The sequence below is a fragment of the Zootermopsis nevadensis genome, unplaced genomic scaffold, assembly GCF_977971745.1.
Source record: "Zootermopsis nevadensis isolate Lab colony 2312 unplaced genomic scaffold, Znev_1.0 Znev_ptg000007l, whole genome shotgun sequence".
NCBI lineage: Eukaryota > Metazoa > Arthropoda > Insecta > Blattodea > Termopsidae > Zootermopsis > Zootermopsis nevadensis.
Window position 1 is genome coordinate 12,248,838 of NW_028259139.1, and position 19,712 is coordinate 12,268,549.

Sequence of the window (19,712 nt, forward strand, 5' to 3'; positions counted from 1 at the left end):
AGTTTTAGCAGAACACAGGTTAATTACTCCAGAGATTGGCACTGAATCAGCACCACGATTTATATCAGTGTCTACATTTAAGTCCCAGTTTTTATTTTACCAACCGAATCCAAGCGTCTCTGCGTATTGTATAACTTCATTGGGAGTTTGCAAGAAATAGGTAGTGGGGGACACGCAGATGGTTTTATTAACGGGGTTATTTACTCTGGAGTATCCAAGTTTCAAAAGGCGCGGACTGTTAGACATTATTTCCATCTGTTCAGAATTCTATGCCAATGGAAGCATCTTATGAATCTCTCGTGGTTATGTACAAACACATGAGAGGTAAATAATTCGATGACAGATTCATTTGTGTGTATGTTCTTTCTAATAAGGGGGGGATTTGAAACTAAATGGCGACGAGAAAAATATGGCCGCCTTCTGGGATGCAGCGCCATGTAGTCAAGGTAAATACCTACCGACGTTTCAGAGAAACACCCTTCCTCCAATATCTTCTGTTCTCCTCAAAGGATGATTCTTCCACAAAGCTATCTTAATTATATTGCATATTGATTCTCTTAATGAACATCCACGTCAATCGCACTGTCCACAAGGCTTAGAATCAAATTAATTTCGCTTCTCCGCCTTTTTTTAATTCCCTCAAATAAGCCCCCCCCCCCCCCCCCCCCAAGTTGTTAACAGTACGCCACGCTGCAGTTAAAAACTGCTCAAATCACCATGTGAGATCATAGTTAACACACTAAGTGTTCCGGTAACGGAAGCATGTTGCTTCCATCTGGCGGGGAAGAGGTGGAACTGTTTCCGGAGAGGTTAACGTACAAAGCAGATAACGCCAAGAGAATTAACGTTGGTTAATGGTTACCACAATGGCCCCGTGCTTTTAATTGCTCACGCACTGCTTTGCTTAACGTCTTATTCTACTTTCAGGAGGAATTCTTAGCAAGTGAATTTGGTGGGGAACTGGACGTTTAATTCCTTAGCAAAGCTCATCAGATAAAACAGAATCTGGAGATAGAATATCCACAAACTGACTTATCCTATTAAAATACAAAATATCTGTTGCAGAATCATTATCATCATCATCTGAAAATGAAATTTTGAGGCGAGATGTTTGAATTTTCGACCTTCAATAATTTGCAAATTTAAACCTTTTTTGGGCAACGTTTTTCATTAAACTCCCAACGAGGGTTTTTTTTTTGTAGCACATTAAGAATAAATTACTGTTTTACCCTTTCACGTTCAATTTGCAACAATTTCAGTTTTTAACAAGCGACAGAAAAAATGGAAAACTTTTAGAAATTCAAATTACCCCCTTCACTCTCACGCAACTCACAATTCAGATACAGAAATTCCTTTGGAGGAACTTAGTGCTATCTGTTGATAAAAACTAACAACTCCTCGTTTAAAACGTGGCCAAAAGATTCCGCAACGTACTATTACCTTTCATATGTTATGTGACAGAGGATAGAGGCTTAGCGTTCTTCTGAATCAGCAATAGTGCTGTGCACAGACGCAGAGCTGAGCATGGTTACTCTAAAGAGAGTAAAAGAGAGGTTAATTCTCCCTTAGTTTAAAATTAATTCGCCCTTTACTGTAGGGACATTTACAAAGAAGCTGAGAAACAACTCCCTGCACCTTATACATAAATAATTCATATGCGGATTCACGGCAGGCGGATGGCTTGAGATTTGCTGGTAGTCTATCTCTACCGGTCACACTACCCATTAACCCCCTCCAACCCCCAATCGACCTCACCCTTTCAATGCATAGGACACCTGCCCCATGTGCAGATAAAAAACAATGCAATACCGCGCCGCGCAGTGATTATCTGCGTTTGATTCTTTTGCCGATGCAAAAGAGTGCAACAGTGGCACACGAGACTTTAAGGTTTCCGTAGTTGTCCGTAATTTATGAGTTTCTCACGCGAAGTGTGTAAATGGAAGCATAATGTGGAGTGTGGCTGTTAGTCATTCGCTGTTTCATCTCTTAAACCGTTTAAAATTCCGGTAAGAAAACTGGCAGGCGATTTGTATCAGAAGAGTCGATCGAAATGAATTTTGGCCTACATCATTCGGATATTAGGCCTGTCTATTTATAAAATCAAAAATAAATATTCTCAAATTTCTCAGTCCCACTTGCAGAGTTAAAAGAAATAGTTCCTGACGTAAGACGGGTACTCGGTTAAAATATTTTAACTTTTAACTTAAGTGTTTTTAGTTGGCTAGGCTCAGCAGTAATAAAAATATAACAGGCATTAACGTCTTTAATGCTCAATTGCGTCATCAGTAAAAAGAAAAAAAACTCCGGTCCTCGACTAGGATTCTGAAGAAACAATAAAGTAATAATTATGGACTAGTAATACCAAGTTCCTCTTACGTTAGCCACTGAATTGAAAAATAAGCGATTTCATATGTATATATATTTTATCTACCGTGATGTATATTAAAAAATATCATTAGATGTCATTACAGGAACATACAGAAAGGAATGTTTTCCTTTTGAACAATCTAAATAATATTTAAGAACTCAGTCCGCACCGCAGAGAAAACAACTCTTCACAATTACAAAGTTCAACTGGTCAATGTTGTTTCAGGAAATAATCGCCCTTTACTGTAATAATCTTAAAAAAACGACAAGCTCACTGTGGGGGGCAAAATTCAGTTAGTCATTAGAAAATAATTTAATTCAGTACACACAGTTACAATTAACGTCACTATATTTTATTTATTCAAACCTTTCTGTAGCGATCTGCGTTTATGCACTATTCGAAATTTATCAGAGTTACAGTAGACATCTAGTGGTTGTCCTCAGGCCCTCCAGACAAATACCAGGTTGTACCTTGAAATAAATCTCCTTCCACATCTTTGCCTACTAATTATTCGTGAACTTTTGCCGTATAGCTCCACAATGCAAGCTGTACCCTTCACAGATGAGACAGTCCAACACAACTCAGTTACATACATGTTAACGGTCATATGCCACTCCTGCACTAACTCCCACCCTGACTGCCGTTCCGGTCTGGTTACGCGCGTGTAGAATGACTTGGCGTCTATCCGGGACTTCTCTGAGGCCCTGGACGGACGTACATCGCAGCTGAAGTTAGGTCCAGTAAACAGATGTCAGTAGTCAAATCAAAATAATCTCTATTTCCCTTCCTTCCTGACCCCAAATCCTCTCAAGCCCTTATACCCCCCTCCCACTCCAGTTCTAATGACCCGACACAATAAACAGCACGCGAGTCAGAATTAGCATTTGTAATGTGCATTCGGTTTATATCGCCAGTAGTCAGTATAATAGTGTCAGGACGCATGCGCGAATATCACATCCGAAATTTTACACAGGATTTCACTTTGGGATTTGAGGCTGAGTGTAGATTCTATTAATAAGTTACATAAATAACGCACACTTTCCATTAAACGCTTCCAACACCTGAAGACAAGCTACCTTACTACATAAGATTTATTTGCGTGCACAACTTCAATTACTTTTTCATTCTTTCTAACTAAAATATGTCGTACATAACCTCAAAGGGCATGTCTGTAGATTACCGTGTTCCGGGATTTTGCGTCGTGTAGTCTGGTAGAAATTTACCATCACTGCCCTGATGATGGAGGCAGCAAGCATCTCTGAAACGTCGGTAAACGTCTACCTCACTACACGGCGGAGCATTCCAAAAGACGTTCTACTTCAGAATCCGAATGGTGTTTTGTCAGATTCTTTACTGAGTTCCTTAGAGCTCGCAAATAAATAAAACAATGCATTGACGTTTTCGGGACAAAGAATTACACAGCTGAGACACGTGATCACACAGCAACAATAGCCGATGCAATTAGTTGCTTTCATATCCGGATCTGAAGAGCCTCGTTGTTCCGTAACCATAGGACCCGGATATGTCATCAATGAAAGCGCTCGTCTGTTGTTACCATGGCAGTGAAAGATATCTGCTGATATCCGGCAAGTGCAGCTGCCTTGTGAGGGTCAGAGGTCATATTCCTCGCGCCAATAATTCGGACTTCTTCCGCTCATGTCCTGCACGAAGGACGTAGGGACGACAATGCATAAAGAGAGACTCCTCAGTCTGCACAGTTTTAATTGGGGCGGGGGCGGTCAAGCATTTTACGATTGGTGGGACATGTAGATTGGATGGAGAACAAGTAAAGCAAAGCTGTCCCACTATACGCCATGTAGGCGCCTCGGGGGAGAGCGCTGAAGATGCCGATGTTGGTCTTCTTGTCTGTAACGTCGCCTCTACTTGAAGCAAGACAGACCACCAACGTTTCGGAATGGCACACTGCCTCCATGTTCAAGGCTGAAACGATGGTATCTTCTACACATCCGTACGGCGTTAAAACTCAGAAGACTAGCATGTACAACGTCTGTTCCAAGCGGTAACAGACCTATTACGTGTTAATTTTATATGATTTGTACTAAGAATGTGTTCAATATAATCACATGAAAGAACCCAAACGTTCTGTAACCACTCACTAGAATCTAAGCACTGGTAGGAAGAGGAACCTATTATCTTTCCGTTACAAAGTAGGACATAAAAACATCCCTTATCGTCTCGCACACTCGAACGAACCCTTCACACCTGGTCCTATTTCCCATCGACCCTTCACCCTCTGTATCAATCTCCACCCCCTCAAAATCAATCAGTGTCACGTCATTAAGGTCGAATTGTTTTTATTTTCGCCCCTGTATATAAATTTGTAATGCCTTGCAGGGTTACAAGAAACAAAAATGTACTATAAGCGTATAGGTGACAGTGAATCATCCGACTATTTGTGCATTTATCGTAAGTACAAGACACCGGATTCTCTCCAATGAGCGCTACATTAAAACTAACACCATTTTAACCCCTAACTGCCAATCTGTTATAACGTCATTTGAGTCAAAATTTAAGAGTTGTTCGTTAAGCATACTTTTTAATTATAATTATTCAAATTAGCATCCTACACTTAACGAATTTTTAGTTTTAGAATTAACCATCTGTTGTGACAGCAGTGGAGCTACCTGTTAACCATAGATCGTGTAAGGAAAAATCCACCTGTGTTTTAAAATCTGTAACAGTAAAAACAAATGTCACATGTCCATCTAAGAATTCTGTTCCATATGGCATTTCAGTTAAGAGAATTTAAACCGACAAAACAACACGGGAAATGCGAGTATGGTTTCAAATCCCCTTACCACCGGTTACGCATTTCATCAATACTTCGTTCCGTTTATATATATATGTTATTTTTTTAAAAATTTTATCTTCATCCCTCTGTTCTGTTCCGGTTTGTGGAACATCGAGGGGTCACGCACCGTCGGTGAAACGCAGGTGCAGGTCTCTACAGTTCAGACCACCAAACCTTGACCTCCCTCTGGCATGGCTCTTCAATGCCTGCGAATATATGAATGGGTCTGATATGAGGTTTGAAGCATGGACGATCACGGACGGAACACTGCTGTGAGAGAGGAAGGGTAGTCATTAAAGAGTAGGAAATCAGCCTGCATCCGCATGTAGACACCCTTATTGTTGGATATTTCACATGTGCAACCCTCGGCTCTTTTTATACGGAGACTTTTTTTTTCTTGAAATTGAATAAAATTATTTTTGTTAAGCAATAAGTTACTAAATAAAACTACTATTATATCCGTACTGAATAAAATTATTATTTTTGTTAAATATAATCACTGTCACATTTAGCAGTGGTATTATGGTCTAACTTTTCACCATCCCACACGCAATAGTTCTGGACGACATAAAAACTCTAACATTTTAAAATTAATTTTGAATCAAAATTAATATTTGAGGATGGTGTTGATGTTCTGGGTTGTGACGCCATTTCGACTCGTAGTCAGACCTGAAGATGGAGAAAGCATGCTTCTCAGAAACTCTGGTACCTACGTACACAAGGCGTCATAATCCAGAACACCAACATCGACATCTTCACCGTCATGAGAGTCTCACATCTCACAAACAATATACTGTCCATACCAAAGAGAAAGAAAACATGCCGTATAATTTTATATAGATTATATGAAACCATTTATACGTCATATTCTTTTCTCTATGTGTCGGATAAACTATGTATGTCTCTCCGGTCGAGTCTGTTTACAATGAACTGTTATGACTCTTAAATAAACTCCTTTACTTTTAACACTGAAATTAAAATTTTAATTTAATATTAACTTACAATAAACTAGATTAAAATGAATTATTATTATTATAATGATTAACTAATCAACAATAACGTAGTGATATGTAGCCATAGACTCTACTGTTTCAATGGGGAGCACACAAATTTTGATTTGCACAGGTCCCCAGGCAGTGCCCGCTCATCCTTTCGGCAGATAGGTTTAGTGACGGTAAGGCATTTGGCAGTGGAGAAGTTGGGATGAAGAGAGGAGTAGGTGAGAAGCTCATCAGGATCTTTTGCGTTAGTGCACAATTTTTTCGTTTTTATTTTGTTATGGGCGGCTAATTTGGAGCAGATTTTTTTTATATTAGTACCGGGAGGGGTACATGAAAGGCATGCAGGGCAACGTGGAATTTTAGTAACAACTCAACATTTGCTCTAGGATCGAGAAAAACCACGAAAAATCTTGATCGACTTGGTCTGTCGCAGGATCTTCCGGATGTGTTCTGACTTCTAGCCAGCAGTCCGGTATTTAAATACTCGAACTCTAAAGGTAGTCCCTAACCGGTCTGTTGCTTCAGTAAAATTTAATAAACATCTAATAGCATCTAAAAATCCAGTCCGTACCTCAAAGAAAGCACAACACGTCACCAAAAAATATCAACCCCCACAGCTGATGACACCTGTGAGGTCGTTCTCTGCCCCCCTCCGCGCGTCGACGTGGCTGGCTTCACCGCGTGTGAAAGAGGAGCCCGGATATTAAGTTAATCGCTTCAGAAGAGCTAATCGGAACATCCCATGGTTGTTAAGTCCTAATGAATTGTGTGCCGGGCCGATTATTCGGGCTACTGCGCGCCGTCGCACTCGGACAACTTGCTCAAGCTCAAAGAAATCTTCGTCTGGCCTTGGCATTCTGTCACAACAGCGCCAACATGCGTCATACATGACCTGAGCAACTCATGAACCTAAGTCCATTTGAGAAGATTACAGTCGCTCATATCTTGAAATAAAATTCTCGCTATTTACGGAACCCGAAGGGCCCAACACTCTTTCTTACCTTAAGCCAGACTGATTCAGTTCTTACCGTCCCATCCTATATAAGATCAATTTTAAAATTATCCCCTTAAATTCACCCAGGATTTCCAAGTGTTCCGTTGCGTTTATGGTTTTTCGCGAAATTCTTATTTTCCCCACGCTAACAGCCCAATAACGTCACATTGAGTTGGTCTGTGGATCGGAACAGAACGTCATTGCCTTGCGACAGGCTAGCATAGCGTTTCTCTGTTGTTTCTGGGGCAAAAAACGCAACCGGCAGTACACAACGTAAAGTGACTAATCGCACACCGGCCAAATGATGTTGACGGATTCTAATCGCAGTAACTCACATCTGAATTTTTTTAACACCTTGTGTTAACATTACCTGTATACTGTGTCCGTTTGTATGGAACACTGTATTACAACAGGGTTGTCCAAAGCCAATGAAAGTCGTGACGTTCTGGCCACCATTATTCTCTTCTTATTCGGAAGCCGTAGGGTTCGATTTCAACACGAGATAGGACACCCTGAAGATGGCTGTCTTCTAATATGTTGCGCCGTGTAGTTTGCACTCAGAAATAGACAACATGAGAAGCTAACAATAACTCTGGTGGTAAAAAAATACTCTTCCTCTCATGGAACCCAGAGGTTAATTTCCGTGATCACAACAGTCAGCCACAAGGCGTTATCCCGAGCCATCTGAATCCTCTCCACACCCCTCCCACCATATTCCTCTATCATCCACTTTAATATTATTTTCTTTGCTACATCTAGTCCCCCGTTCTCATCCCTTATTTTCGTCTGAATTATACAACAGTCTTTCATAAACTACAGATAAGCCGGGAGGGCGTTCTTTTCGCCTTATTTCATTATCTGAATGTAGATCAGTTTATTGTATATTCATTGGCTACTGACGAGAGCCATGTTCCATACCTCATCCCACACTTTCATTACAATTAAATATCTAAAATAATGTATGAGCTAGGCCACACAAATGATCGTTTTGTGATAGTTTTATATCATAATTTAGTAACAACGGTACAGGACAATATGATCCTTGGCAAACAATCATTAGCATCATGGAGGCCGTGATGTATTTCACGCGAAGCTCATATTACGCGCCTTAGAGCCAGCCACTGAGCACACAGTCATTAGGTTATATGATACTCGACTCTTCTCGTATTTGACGTTTCCATATATCAGAACAACTGATATCATCAGAAGCTTCGAAGCACAGCATTGGTGAAATTAAAGTTAAAGTGAGTTTAGTTCATTGCCACGTAATGTTGACGTATAGGGGAGTGGAGGTAGAGTTCCACGAATTCCTAACGTATGCGTTAGGTGGACGCAAACACCCGGTACACATCGGGGTGCAAAGCCAATCTGAACATAGAAGTGTATAAAGAATTCGTGTCGGGAATATGGGTCATCCAGCCAAGCAGTTGGTCATTTTACCGACTGAGCTATACGGGCTCGTGAAAATCAATTATTCTAACTTATCTGACGTTTCGAAAGACATGAAGCCTATGTTGTTTCACTGTGATTGTAGTCGAATCAAAATGCCACATTTTAATATTCATACCCGAGTACTTAATTCTTACGTTTTTAATGACGCTGTCTCAACTGCAGGTTTTCTATACTAATCTGTAATTGGTCTTGTTTAGCTGTTGTCAAGCACATGATTTGTGTATGACATAATGCAGCGGTTTCTCCCGCTCTTAAACTTTTCGATGAAATAAAATAAAATAAAATAATTAAACTGACAGGCATCTAGTACTCGTGGAAGTGAAGTGCATACGAGTTTTGTTTCGAACATCTGAATAGAAGAGAATATTTTGAAAAAAATAAACGCAGATGGGATATATTATTAAAATTAATCTTTATTAAATATTACGTACACTGGATTCAACTGGCTTAGGATACGGTACATTAATGGACTCCAGAACACAGTAACGAACATTAGATTTCCACAAAATTAGAGGGTATTAAGCAGCTAAGCACGTATAAGTTTTGCAAGAACGTTTCTGCTTCATGGCTTTATTGTTTAATTTTCGGCAAAACTTTCTGAAACTTTGATGGTTTGCTGCTTATTACACAAATAATGTGTAACTAATTCAATGTTGAAATAGGCTATACAGCTGGAATTCTACCGTGACAGTACTGCCCCAAGAAGCTGTGCTTAAATGTTAAATAGGTCTAAAGGTATAATAATTAGTTACAGACAAATAGGACGTGCCATTTGCCGATATATAAACCTACAGGAACACTTCGCTCCTAACGAACCACAATAAAGCACACATGCCCAGGTTAAAAGTTGAAACATAACAGGGCAGTTTGAGGTCAAATATAATAGACAAGTGACTACAGGCGAGAAGTGGGGTTAAAGTTACACTTTCCCCGATAAAAAAAACAGAGTGACCTCACCGGAAGTCAGTTACTATTTCCTCCTTGCTTCTCCCACCACAATTGCATACTATATTTCATCACATATGGGGGGGAGGGGGTGTCAGGATTTGTATCACTACGAGCCCCTGACGGAGGGTGGTGGAAAAGTCAGGTGACCAATCATCGAACGTCGAGTTACTTTGGCACCCTGGACGCCGGCACATGGGTGAGCGGGCGTCGAGGGGTTGGATGTACTTCCGTCCTCGAGTTTGCTGTCTTACGTGATGCGTGGTGTCATACTGTGGTCTCGGAGAAGTTGGCAGAATCACGTATTGTATCCAGTTTAAGTGAAAAGTTGGCTTTGGGCTGTCGTGATACAAAGAGACGTTACTGAAACTAGTAGGTTCGCACACACTGATGACAACTGATACTTAAGGAGGTAAACAGAAACTTAAATTAAAGCACAAAGCACTCTGTTGCATGTTGTAGGATCTGGCACTTTTATTGTCTGACACACAAAGCACCAATCGACAGCAGAAAAGTTCTGAATTGCCTGACGTTTTTAAATTTTTACAAAACAAATCTGTTACGCATTTCTTAGACCTCTTATTAAAAGAATGTTTTTAATCCTTAAAAATCAAATTTGTGTCATAAACCCCAAATAATGTTAGCCAGTTCATTTAATATGCTCAGTTATTACAAATTTATGTACGTGGAACAATAGAAACAGAATTGAAACAAACATTTTGGTTGGAAAACTCTGTGAGATGACACCATTTCGAAGATTTAACGCAGATGAGATGAATCTATTTAGAATTATCGTTGACACAAATAACCCATAATAATGGAAATGGGAATTGAACTGGTTAATGACAAAGTCAAGTTACCGGCTTCTGTAAAAATTATAAACACACAAGGAAAAAATGCGTTGAGCAAAGAATTAACTGGGAAAAGAAATGAACACACTTAAAAGCAAAGCAAAAGTCTTGCCAAAATATGCTCAATAAAGGTACAACAAATTTATGAACACCTTAGTTTTTCACTTCTCTGTTGTTTCATAAAATCTAGCACTCTGTTAGCAGACTCAATATCATTTGGTCAGTGAAGACCTTAAGACAGCCCAAAGCAACATACCAAATTACAACAGTCCTCAAACTCGTCGCAGTGAGAATCTGGAAATCTCACAAAGAGTAATCCATTTCAGAAACTTCATTTGCAGGTCCTGTTAATTAGTTAAGTAGAAGCTCTTCTGTTAAATTTGAATACAAAAGCGGCAGTGACGTATTTTAAGAACAATAGAAGCCTCGGGGTCGAGAATCGATCTTGGGTCCTCTAGAATAAGACGCAGACGTTCTGACCGCTACACAGAAATTTTTAATCCTCCGTGTCTTTAAAACAATAACGCCCGGTTTCTTTATAATTTCGCTTTATTTTCGTTGCTCAATATAATGTTTTGCTTTATATTATTAATTTATTTATTATTTCTCAAAACATCAACGTAGAATTTCAAGAGCCCATTTTTTGGGAATTACTTGCATAGATTCTTAAATAACAAAGAACGTATTTCATAACGGAAGATTAGTGGACAAGAATGACAAATATCGGGCAAGTGATGAACACACGGAGACCATTTTTGCCCTAAGCGAGGTTTGATCTAAGACAACACGCTAGGTATCAGCACTGCTACAGGGGTCTGCTGATTAATTGATATTAAAACTTCTCGATGGTTTTCAGTTCACAATAAATTTAAGTAAACGTAAATTTATAAAAGTAATGTTGATTTTTAGGGAAATAGGCCCTTTTGAAGATCACAACGTGGATTGGAGTATAATATTAAAATGTAACTTAAGAAAAAGAGTGTGAATGTGTGAATTACATTCATATGGCTTGGGATAGGGATCAATGGCGAGATTTTGTGAACACTGTAATGAGCTTTGGTGATCCATCAAAACGTGAGGAATTTCCTGACTGGCTTCAGACGGTCTCTACCACAGGGAATTGGTTAATGCCATTTCTAGAAGTCTGGTATACATTCCGTTGATCTGTATTCTATTATCCACATCGATGTACATAGATCGCTTTTGAATTGTAACGGCTGGTTACGATTGCCTAGCAACCAGACTACACAAGCAGAGAGATACTGCGAGAAAAACATATTTCGCCAATAAACATTGTGATTATAATATTCCCGTAATACGAGGGTGATTTTGTTAGATAATGTCCACCATTTTATGACTGCTGTAAATTTGTGAGAGTATTGTATATCTGGTGCAGCAATGTTTCGGAAGTGACCAAAGGTCGTTAAAGTGCATTCGAATCACGAGTACTTCATGTATATTTCATGCTTTCCATGTTCCAGTCTTACGTTTTTATCGCGTCATAAATCGTGCCGATTCCACATAAAATGTACTTAATTTCTGATTAACATTAGATTATATGAAATTCACTTTACACTAGTTGAAATACAGAATCCTGCGTGCAGTATCAGCAATCAACCCACTACAAACTCATCTTATTACTTCATAATACGCAAAGGTCCGCTACATCTGTTGTTCAGCAGATAAACTATTTTCGATTTCGTCCAGTATAGTTTCACAGTTGTAAATGTAGCTTACGTTCTGTAGCCGTCAAAGAATATCAGTAGGGAATAGACGTTTCAGATGCAGAGTAACCCACATGGAAAAAAAAAACATTCGTATTAATTATTCACACCTCAAAAGTTCGCACGGCCTCGTTGATATAACATTTCTTTCGAGGGCATTTCGTGATGAACGCCAGACATTATGTTTCTGGGATGGAGGAGTGAGAGCAGAACACATTCTTTACCTCTGCACCAGGCGGAGGTGAGTGGTCACCTTTACGCTCCGGCTGCTTTAATCCCAGGTAAAACATACGGTAGCGAAGATAAAATTATTTGGCGCTGCTGGGGAATCGAACCCCGGTCGGTAATGTCACGTTACTTTCTCGTACCATGAGTCACTTATGAATATGAGTCACCTTTACGAAGATGCCATAATGCAGCATTTTTCGTTCTCACAACTGTACAAACACTGATGAGAATATTATCGTTGATTTCAGTAGTTGTGAAGTATGAGAAGTTCTTTAGCACAAATAACAGCTAGCTATCAGGACACTGCTAATGCAAAAAGACTGTTATTGCTGCTGAAAACGAAAATAAGAAAATGCAGTCGGAGACGCCACTTAGAAAACTTGCCAATCGAAGGTACTTACCGTCTCTCTCTCCTGTGTGCATATTTGTAAAACTTGGTTAGCGAAGCTGTCTCCGACATCGTGTGAAGTGCGCACCTGTTAACGTAGTTTTAGAACTATCGACCATAAAACATACATATGCCAAGATAATATTGCTATAATTTTTTAAACGTCATATTTATAATGTGCATTAATCTTACGCTAGAAGACATTCCTACACGTCCTGTGTGTGCTTTGTCATAAAGTACAGAGTGCATGGGGAGAGTCCTGGTTATAATATTTAACGACGTTGCATCAGATATTAAAGAATCTAACGTAGTATGATTAATTTTATTATGAATGTGGATTGGGAAGGTGTGGTTTTTATATGTCCCTACAAACTTTGAAAATAAGAAAATCTATCGGTAGTACGCGTCCGAGATACAAACCGGGTACCCATCAGTTCCAGTGGGGTGTCACACATATGAGAGATTTCGTGTCGTTCGGCGATTTGTTGCTGATTGTTGCATGCCGGGAGTGGGCATGTAGATCTGAACTGAAGTCAATAAAAGAGTCCTCGTATTAGAAGGAAATTGTATAAAGAAACTAGATTTTTGTCACTTTAAACTAAATGTTTGTATACAGACAAATTAGAAATGTAATACCCTGTGCGTAAGCAAGTAGAAGGATAGCGGGGGAAAGACAAGACGAATCTACACACATTCTAGACAACTAGCGCCACGCTCCGGCCGCTCTCTCCCTGGCCAGAGAGGACCAAGAACCGCTGTGGGGTGATAGTAACGCAGGTAGACACGAAGCTTTCGGAGAAACACTGTCTCCATCTTCAGGGCTTCAAAAGACCAACACCGACATCTTAACCGCCTTCAGAACCTTAGACCTCATGCAGATCTGGGTCAGGCAGCAAAGAGAGAAATTTCTGTCACAAGATGATCACTTTATTGACGAAGATGTCCCGGCTTATGACATTCAGGGAAGTTCAAAATTTCTAATTTTGCCTGACCCGTCTCAAAGTATGAACGTTGCAGGACTTATGTTTTGTTCTGTACGCCAGTATTGAAAAATTCATAAGATGTCGTTCTGTGAGCGTGAACTTTGAATTAGATGACAACAAGTTGTGATGGGGGTGGAAGGGTAGCTTATTGTGGTGGTACGATGGGCTACGGGGTGAGGGGTATGTGTCTAAAGTCGTTTCGAAAAATAAATCACCACGCTGGTAAAAGAGAAAAGAAAAAAATTCTCTGCGTGTTTATTATTAGCAGGAAGTGTAGCCTGATATTACTTTTCCGATATTAGACAGACACGTATTAAGAAGACGGTAGGTCATTTTGAAATAAACCTCACTTTCCCCAAGTACGTTGTACTCAAATATACCATTTGTTTTATGTGTTTTCCTTATGAGTTAATTTAATACAAAACTTATCCATTGCTTAAAAGAAAAATAACATCAGACACACTGATTTATTCTCTACATAAAGTATAAAAACTTACAGCAAGAGTAACAAAACAAAAACTGTTTCCTGTTGCATTTCGTAATTTTTCTGAGATATTTCATGCGTACAGTTACCCCTGTTTCCAAGCCCCAAGTCATGATTGTGAATAGGGAGCTTTGTGCACTTTGGAAGTGGAGTGGTCAGCCTCATGGAATCGCTTTACCCCCTGGGAAAAAGTCCTCGGTTCGAATTATATTGACAAGTTTGGTAAAAAAACAGAATTGTGTGGACGCCGTGACGAAATCGAACCAGGTTCGTCCAGCCTGAAGCCGGTCACTACAGGGCCACTGACTAAACTGCTAAGGCTCACTAATGCCCTCCAAAAAATAAGAGAATACGTAAAGAATGCTTATAGGTTTGTCAGAATTTTCTGTTAATTGAAATATGTATCAGTTTCACAGGATACTAATGTAACAGATTGCTTCAGAAGCTGGTAGTTGCTTAGGTAGTCAATTTATCGAACTTTTATTGGACACGAAGGGCCATGACTTTCTTCACAAATGCCCGCTACTGGACTGTTTTCTCAGACAGTCCACATTCCAATATTTTCTTATTTTAATATTATTCTTCCAAACATGTCTGGGTACAATTTCTGGCATTTCACTAAATACTATGTAAACTTTTATCATGTTACTTATCGATCTCATATTATTTTATTTGATTGTCGTACCAAAATCACAAATTATGAAGCTCCTCATTATGCAACTTTCTCCAGCCTCCGAGTAATATATCCCTCTCATGCCCAAATATTCTCCTAAGCACCCTTCCCTCAAACGCCCTCAATCTGTATTCTTCTCTGATTTGGAGACACTAAGTTTTAGACCGATACAAAACAACAGGTAAATTTTATTTTTAATTTTTTTATGTATTATGTGTAATCCAATACAGGACATGAATCCTCAGTACAAGAATTTAAGACGAAAAGAATTATCGAACTTTTAACATTATTTACTGTTTGAGAGCTATTTAATAGGCTTAGTCTGTTTTGATAATGTTCTCTGTGACACGTGTATCAATTTAATTTTTTAAAGTAAATTCCTCGTAATCTGCGCACGTCTTTAGAGCATTTTAGTAAAATCTGTTTCCAAACGAGTAAACTATTTCAACTTTCATCCCCCGACGTCTTATACCCGCCGGAGTATTCCAGAGGTATACGCGAGGTCACAGAGTTCCGCTTTTGTTTCAGAGTCTCAACACTCGGGGACCGTCGACGAAGAACGAGACGAGGGTGACGATGAAGCTTATGACACCCGTTGCACCGTCTGCAACAAGGAGTACCCTGACACAGACCAGTGAGTACCTCGATAACGACCGTTGCTTCACCTGGCGCGACAGGATAAATACGGAAAATATATACCGGGTGGCCCACGAAAACTCTAAAATCCATGAAAATGTCGTTTTAGAAGACGATGTTGATCTTCTGGGTTTTAACACCGTGTGGACTTGCAGGTAGTAACATTTCGGGGGGGGGGGGGGGGGAACAGCCCGGAAGACCAACATCGATATCTTCATCGCCGTGAGAACCTGAAATTTCACTTTCTTTTTCGATTACTGATTATCTTGTGAGCGAATCTATAATGATTACATTTCCATCGTCGACTTCTGATTTATCAAAGAAAGAAACGAAATCATGTAGTCAAGCAATGACATTCATGTCTAGGTGTTGCTGGAAATTCTGGTGTCCCCGCGTACAGATTGTGAGTAGTGTCCTGTCCCCTAAAGTATCAACCAGCCAGCGAGACGAAGCTTCCCAGAGCCTTGTACCATACTTGCAGGTGTTCAGAAGACTACTTGAGCAACTGAAAACGATACAGGGTATTTTAATAGACACATTACTTTTCTCTCAGCAAGAGCCAAAACAAAAGAAGACAGTTGACAGTGCTGATCGCCTAGCAGAAATGTGATCGCAGCAGCCATGTTGGAGGTCGTAAAGATGGCGTTTTATGGTGTAGGAACTCAGAAGAGTGCAATCGTTACGGCAGATCCAGAGGTTTACTGACAGTAACGTAAAGTAACGTATGCCTGACGAAAGACTTATAATTAACGTCGATTGAATCATATATTTATCCCACGTGCATACATTTATGACCTTGAAACGTCGTCAAAATAAAGAAATTTAGATTAATGACACTTCGCCAGCTGCTGAAGTTATTCAATGCTCGAGAGGACTGCTAACAGTTGATAACGGTGTAGTGAGCTCTTTCAAGATGATGTCCTGGCACTAACGTAGGACTGACCAATCCCACGACTAACTAACTTCGGGACAGTGGGTAACGGGAGCTGAGATTTGAATCGTATTTGTTCCCAATGTAAGTGTACAGCAGGATTTGAGGTTTTGTTGTCATTTCGAATTACAAGGATCGGGCATATAAAAAGTGCATACAGAGTGTGGGATTTTAGGTTTTCACTTCTACCAGACTACATGACGCAAGAACCCAAAAGACAGCTTTCTCGATGCATACAGAACTTTGGTATGGAAACCGCCTTTAATGTGGCAGCTCAATAGACCGAAAACGAGGTAGATGAATAGAGTATGGAAGGTTTGCAATGGAGGGCTTACGTACTAGCGGTGTTGAAACTTTGAGTTCTTCTAGCACAGAATTAACTGACGTAGTACCTAATGCGTTCTCTCATATTAGACTCCTTAACCGCCAAAATAAGAAACACGAGCTATGTTACGTTACGTAAAATGTGAACCGTCTGTTGTGAGAGACTGAAGTTGGTGGAACAAGGGCGTCACTGTACAAGACGTGCCTATTCCGTTTCTTTGCGTGTAAACAAAACGCGGTTATGAGGGCTTGACCATTACTATGGCAGTACAGTGTTAAACACACTTCACAATAAAATGGCTGAGGATGGTGAAACAAAGAATGAAGTCAGTTGGCAAGGACAGAGAGAGAGGGACGAAAGAGATGGTGTATATTTCTTCTTCTGGCGACGCGGAGCAGGGCAGAGCATGCCAGTGCGTCTGGAAGACTACGTATCAGCATTTCTAGAAACTATTTTGACTGCATGTAGCATCATAATCGATTTGTACCAACAATAAATAAATATTAGGTTCAATAACAGGGCAAATTGGAAATAGTGCGCTTGTGAAGTACCGTTAAGTGTCGTACAAGCTGGAGTTCACCCTTCGAATCTTTCCTGTCTACAGAGTAATTTCGACATGAGACAAACTTGTGGAATTAGTAGTACTTTTGCCTCTGTTATGAGTAATAGTTATGACCCAAAACGTCAATTCAGACAATTCCATCTCTCGCCACCAGGTACCGTGCGGTTTGGGGGTCTTACGAGCATCTCATTTAAAAGTCACGAAGCGCACATTCGAAACCACCCCCACCTCCACCGCTCGACGCCATTAACTCTTCATTGTTGTTAATATTGTAGCGATAGCACACTGTGAAATATATTCTTTACTTTATCTACTGCAGAATCCCTTTATGCAGAAGTGTAGTTAAACGAAATTAATATCAAACTTTCGAAAAATTTAAATAATGTGCTTCATAATCCATTAATTTCATGAAAATTTATTAGGAAATGAAATAAATGGAATGGACAAGTGACATGCGTGAGGAACTGAAAATGCATGAAAATTTTTAAACGGAATGCCTGAAATGAAGAGACCACTTGGGAGACCTAAGCATAAGTGGATGTACAATATTAAAGTGGATCGAAAATAAACAGAGTGGACTGTGTTATACTGGTTCAGAGAGGTCATGAGCCTTCGAGTTGAAAAAATATGGGGAATTTCATGACAAACTGAGCGACTGTCATATCCAGAAGACGTTTTCCTTGTTAGAAACTCTTTTTCAGTCCTCCTAATCTGCGGCAATCGCTAACGTTTTTGACGTAAATACGTCTATACGGAAGGGTCATTCGGCAAAAACAGCGTTACGAAGATGTTCATCACATTTAATGTTTTTATCTGCATTTGTAAAGTCTTCTTTCGCTTTTCTTTATTTGTTAAATAGGTCTGATGTTTTAGTTCTTTACGTCGCTGTTCAGAGGCCAACTGTTATTTGTCAGTCAACTTTCTACGACCAACTCCACCCTTGAAAATCTTCGTCTTAAAATCGATCATAAAGTCAGTTTTCGTAATCGTAATATATTGAATGAGTAGTATGCCGAGTAAACAAATGACGTAACAGTGTTTGATGACGTCATTGTTTGGCGACGACGACGACGAACCACGCATTTTATATTAAGAAGATCCGTCCGTCCATAACAACTGAAGTTGACAAACACAGCAAGAAAGAAACATGGATATTCGGCCTGTAATACAGCTGCTTTATGAGTTTCGGCATTAGATTTTCTCTCTCCGTGACACTCGCGTGTGGGTGTGAAAAGAAAGAGGGGACGAAGAACAGACCAAGTGAGCAGAAGAGGGACTCTCGGACGCATTGATTGCTGCTTGTCAGATGGCACTGGGACACGCGAACTTCGCGCTTGCACCGTCTTCGCGGAGCTATACAGCGTACTACACGCGAAACTTCATTCGCGAATAAAAATGTTTCCCCTTAAGAAGTATTAAATATCAAGAGAAACCGATAGACGAAAAACGCGAAAATATCGAGAAAGCAGCGCATTGCTCTAGTATTATAAAAAGTGCACAAATGTTGATAACGTATTGTTGTTGTCATTGTTATTATTATTCAATTCAGAAATGTTAATCATCATATCAGCTTTCTAGAGCACTGAAGATCAGCCAATACAAGAATAATTTCCCGTTATGTATGGGTGTGAAACACGGTCTCTTACTTCAAGGGAAGAACATAGTATATCATACGTGTTCGTAAGCAAAGTGCCCAAGAAAATATTCGGGTTAAAGACAAATCTGGAACATTAATATAACGAGGAACTACGTGATAAATAATTCGTCACTTAACGTTACTAGGGGAATGAAATTTAGGAAGTTCCGATGGGTCAAGCATGTGGCTGGGATAAGAGAATTAGGAAGGCGATATTTGAGCGAACACCAAGAAGACTAATCTTAGGAGATAGATGTGGTGAACTACTGAGGTGGACTGGTTGACTGGTCGTATCGAATTGTGGACTTCCGTATTAGCGGCACTGGTTCTGCTACCAGCAAGTTGCAATACTTTCCCGATTAAGCTCTGCGACTTTTATTTTAAACACTTGATGTAACGCGGCCATATTTAGCGGAATTTTTCTTTCTTTCGGTTATATCTGTCTTGTTGATTAGCTTCACAACAATTAGTTTATATCCGAAATAAATATTAACAAGGTTTGGAAAACAATTAAAGAAACCAAACATAAAATACTGTTCTACATTGCAATGACAGGCGCCTTGTTTCTCCCTCATCATTTCAAGGAAGTCGTGGGACGCGCTGTATAGCCCCACACCTGTTCAGGTTCCATGCTACACTTCTCATATCTCTATTTCTCTCTCCGATCTGCCTCAGGCTCTGTATTGCAGGGGTGTACAACGTCTTGAGAGAGCAGGCTA

At 39.8% G+C, this 19,712-nt stretch overlaps 1 protein-coding gene and 1 long non-coding RNA gene across 4 annotated transcripts in view; one reads left to right on the forward strand and one right to left on the reverse strand.

Annotated features, from left to right (window-relative positions):
- LOC110831782 (transcription factor hamlet) overlaps positions 1 to 19,712 on the forward strand; it is a 189,529-nt gene that overhangs the window by 163,461 nt on the left and 6,356 nt on the right. For all 3 annotated transcript variants that reach the window (XM_022068172.2, XM_022068173.2, XM_022068174.2), the window contains exon 5: positions 15,432 to 15,537. In XM_022068172.2, the coding sequence (XP_021923864.2) occupies positions 15,432 to 15,537 (106 nt within the window). The remainder of the gene's footprint in view (positions 1 to 15,431; positions 15,538 to 19,712) is intronic.
- LOC147874613 (uncharacterized) overlaps positions 1 to 19,712 on the reverse strand; it is a 202,205-nt gene that overhangs the window by 100,682 nt on the left and 81,811 nt on the right. The window lies entirely within an intron of this gene.